This window comes from Metarhizium robertsii, assembly GCF_000187425.2.
Source record: "Metarhizium robertsii ARSEF 23 chromosome Unknown MAA_Scf_20, whole genome shotgun sequence".
Taxonomy (NCBI): domain Eukaryota; kingdom Fungi; phylum Ascomycota; class Sordariomycetes; order Hypocreales; family Clavicipitaceae; genus Metarhizium; species Metarhizium robertsii.
The window spans coordinates 17143-21576 of record NW_011942161.1 but is presented as its reverse complement, the minus strand read 5'-3'; the positions used below and the strand labels follow the sequence as shown (position 1 = coordinate 21576).

At 45.6% G+C, this 4434-nt stretch overlaps 1 protein-coding gene across 1 annotated transcript; it reads left to right on the top strand.

Moving 5' to 3' along the window:
- Positions 1-1064: 1064 nt before the first annotated feature.
- On the top strand, positions 1065-1706 carry MAA_10170 (DUF1774-domain-containing protein; the record flags this gene model as incomplete). The annotated part of the gene is made up of 3 exons (XM_007828168.2): positions 1065-1271; positions 1329-1586; positions 1674-1706. The coding sequence occupies 3 exons, from the start codon at positions 1065-1067 to the stop codon at positions 1704-1706; spliced, it is 498 nt and encodes a 165-aa protein (XP_007826359.2).
- Between the last annotated feature and the right edge of the window lie 2728 nt (positions 1707-4434).

Here is a 4434-nt window from a genome sequence, read left to right as displayed (position 1 = left end):
CTCCACAAGCCACAATCTGACACGTCCCCATTTCTACTGTTGACGGCCCAGGTGTTGCGGAGCAAATGCATGCTCAAGTGAAGTTGTCAACTAGAAAGTCGAGGCTATTGACCCATGGGCTGGGTCTGAAGAGGATTTACCATGCTCGTTCTTTGCTCAAGCACACACACCACAGACATAACACCGTTATGAATGTTGGCCTCGAGGATTGGCCATGTTCGGAATTCTCGTCTAGTGCTCAACGCAACGACTAAATATGCATGTTTTTCAATTTTGTGGCATACGGTTTATATTTACAGTACATATGCACATACAAATGCCGAATTGCCTGTGTTAATAACGTGAACGTGCAAAAGTAGCGACATGACATATAAATCGCTGTTGTTGAAGTAAATTCATATCAAGTCAAAGCATCATATTTGTGCTCGCTACTTGTCTTCCCCGGACATAAAATGCCAATCCAGCCGTCTGTCTGTCGAAATCAAATCGTTTCTATGGCCAAACAAAACGTTTGTGAGTATCTGAGGACCCTTGGACAACATAACATTACTAAGTAACGAATAGGTCTCATAGGGCAGTTGCCGGCAAAGTACGGCTATAGAGTTTCTGTCACAGCCTTCACTCTGGTCGCAATGACCTGGGCTTTGTCTCTCTTTGTTTCAATCTATTGCACCGTTTGTGAAGCTGTCGACACCCGTTTCACGCCGGTATGGGATCAAAACAATCTTCATTCGAGCGCTGTTACGATGGACAGCGTCGTTGGGTCCTTCTTCTGGTTAGCTCCTAATCCAATGTTGAATTTGACTCCAATCTGGCCTTCAGATGAATGGAACTTAAAATTCTTGTCTTATATTTTATTACTATTTAGGGTCGCTTTATTTCTGTTCCAGTTGTCCTGTCTAGTGTACGCCATCTTGTCGGTGGATCCAGCGTACATGGATGCCATTGTTGACATAACATCCCACGTCGGCCTGTTCAATGTGCTTCATTCAGCTTCCTTGATCCTCTTTGTGTCCTCCCATTTTACATGGACAGAGGTCGTATTGGTCTCGAATTTTGCAAACATGTCCGTGCTCTATTTTCGCTGCAGCCGTTTACCGTGGCTCATCCGCTCCTCCTTGGCTTCTGGACCCCTCGCGTGGGCCTTCTTCGCCGTGTTTTGGAATGGCGGCTTCCTCATCCCGCAGGTAGCGGACAAAACGCGGCCCGCAGGATCAGTTTTCTTATGGTGGATCCTCTGTTATGGCATGAGTTTCGCTTTTACGTATAAGGTAGGTGATAAATATGTATTCCGAGTAGTCTTTGGCGCCTCACTGACCATTGGCAAGGATGACGCAGTCTGCTATAGCTTGAGCGTTCTGGTGGCGGCTGTTGGGCTATATCACGCCAGAAATAACGCCCAATTTTACCAATGGGTCCCACCCATCGCAATTGCGGCGGTGTTATATGCCACATTCTTGGTAATTTTTATCTCAAGATGGGAGTCCAACGAGCTACGCAAACAGGCAGCCATGGGAGGTGCCTCAGGATACGGCGGTGAAGAAGGTCGGCAGACCCGAAATGACAGTTACCGCCTCTCGAGGGGAGTAAATATTAGCAGGTGTTGCTTTATGAGTGTCGTTGTTAGCTAGGTCTAACTAATACTGGAGTGCACTTGTGCGTATCTAACGCAGATGAGTGATTATTGGTATACAGAAGATGAGTAAGACAGGGAAGGGCCTGACAAGTTCACAGATACAGAACAGCCATCAAGACTATCCATACCAGGCAGACCGCGTTCGAGCGGAAGGGGAAAGCAGTTCGTGCTAGGAACGGCTTAATTGTTGGAAGCGAGAAATGGACATTCTTGTATGTTTAGTTGAGCGCTGTATAGCTGCCTAAGCGGCAGGGACGGTCGATGAAGAATGAATGAATGATGAGTCTCGGAAGTAGTAATATCAGATGCCGCTTGATCCCAGGAGTAGGTGGTTATCTAAAATTGAATGCCCTTTGATCCTAGGGACAGATATCCAAAATTGGACGCCGCTAGATAATAGGCGCACAGATCCCAGGAGCAGAGGTCCGAAACCGACGCTGACTGACCCCAGGAGTACAGACCCCAGGAGCAGAGACCCTAAGTCGACGCCAGTTAGTCTCAGGAGTGGTCATCTGAACTGACTACGCTGATCTCCGAAGTAGCTCCATTAGTGCTCTAGAAAAGCATATAATCGGCTTCTTTTAATCTGTAGTCTACGGTCCCATGATTCTAGAATATGTGGGGATCATCCGGTTTCTGATGATGTAGTACAATCCCGGGGGGAAGCGGTCTTGTTCTAGACAAAAGTTAGAGAAGTGCAAGGACTGACTTTGTGGATCAAAGAACCGGATTCGCTACAGGTATGGTAATCGTCGAGAAATACGTAGTGATGAGTATGACTGTTACGATTAACAGAGAAACATATGTCGTGGAGTAATCTGCGGATATATCATGTCGGGGTAGCATATAATACAATATAGTGGAAGGTGTCCAGAATTTACCTCGCTATAAATTGTTATGGCAATTGCTATACGGACCTCACGCTTACACGGGCCTGATTTTTACCACTCCGCATTGGTCATAAATTTTTCTGTCAGCTCTCTTTGTACATTGCTCCTCTACTTGCCTCCTTTGACATACTGCAGGCACCCAATCTGCTACTCAATCCAGCGGCTCATTGCACCACTAGTTAGATGTCCGCCACGAGAATATACACACTGTCTTGAGATGCTATTGCACAAAGTAGTAGCCGACTTAGCGCATCAATCCAACAACAGACATGTAGAACTTCCGCTCTTAGAATCGCGAAGACAACATTTATGCGTTACAGCGGTCAGAACCAAATATCGCGGGACTAAGAGGTAGTTAGAACTAGACGAGGATAATAGACGAAGATAACCACAGGTTATATTATAAATTTATTAGGAAATAAGATAACCGGAATCAAATCTATTTGCATTATATTACGAGCAGCGCAAAATGTTAATATAGATCGCGGGGCTTCCGAAAAAGCAGATTTACGCTCGAAAGAGTGCGTGATGAGCCTGTAATAGAGGAGAGGTTGTGCGGTTTATGGGGCTGTTAGGGAATCAAGGTACTTCGCCTTTGCAAGCAAATACCCGTGGGTCAAGAAATTTTAGGCCAATCAGAAACGGTAAAAGTCAAGCCCGCGTATTAATAGGAGTCAGGCCCGTGTAGCAATTGCCTTTATTAGTTTGGGCATAAAGAATAAAGTGTGCATTTTGATGGTACACGCTGTTTCGTCCGCCCTTTAACACCCAGATCAGGTTAGGTAGGATATGTCGGATAAAAACTGCCTCTGTTGATTGAAACACGCAAGCGTTTTGCCACCAGAGTGGCAAGTGGCAAATAGTAGTCGTCATACTGCTGCCTGGAGGCAGCAGTATCGCGAAAGTATTAAATATCTGAAGTTTCTAGGGCTGTAGCGGTTGGTGGTGTAAGTACTTAGTGAATTTAACGACATAATAGTTTAATAAAGGAAATCATTTACAGTAAATATTGGCAACCGATTAGTTAGTTATTGTAACGGGCTGAGCCTGAAGGCGGCTCGGCTGCGCTCTCGCCAGTAAGCGAGATCAGCTGCGTGGAGCTCAGGAGCTCCTCGAGCTCCTCAAGCTCTCCTTTTCTTTCTTTCCTTCCTCACCTTTGGATACTCGTAGTAGTCGTCTAGCTAGTGGTCAAACACTCAGCTTGAACCGTTACACCAACAAAAATTAAAGAGGCACAAAACCTCGCTTAAACTTCAGTCGATCATCTGTGCAAAGTGTACTGCTGATCTCGCCCATACGCAACTGAGACTTAAGGTGTACCCATATAAGAAGTGCAGAGGACAAGCTCAAGTGCAACATGGCTGGCGCATCCATGTGTCGCCCAATTATCGTCGGGACAATTATAAACATGAGGGCAAAATTTGTCACATTGCGCAAGACAAAGAACTGTCACACTTGGTTGATGTTGTGCGGAGCTGATAGCCATATTGACAGAATTGCCTCGCAGGTGAGTCGTCTACAGCAGAGATGTCGTAAAATAGGTCCACAAGACCATTCCATGGAACATAAGAGTACTCGAGCTGGGTAATAGGACTATTGTCGAACTCCGCCATGCGCTTCTGTTCATCAATCTCCTCACCAATCTTACTATTAGTTGTTATTTTTATTGATACACCAGTGCCGTTTATAACAGGCCGATACTCTTCGCTGTAAATCTTGTTGGGGGCTAAGTCCTGTATTTGAGACGCGTTTTGTTGAACAGACTTCAGGAACAGAGCGAAAGGACATCGGTTCGCTACACTTAGCTGCGATAGTCCCTGGGTAAAGGGGAGAATGGTAAGTAACAAGTATAGATTCATGTTCTGAATACATACATGTGTTGCAACCGTGGGTAGATGAATATGTGGG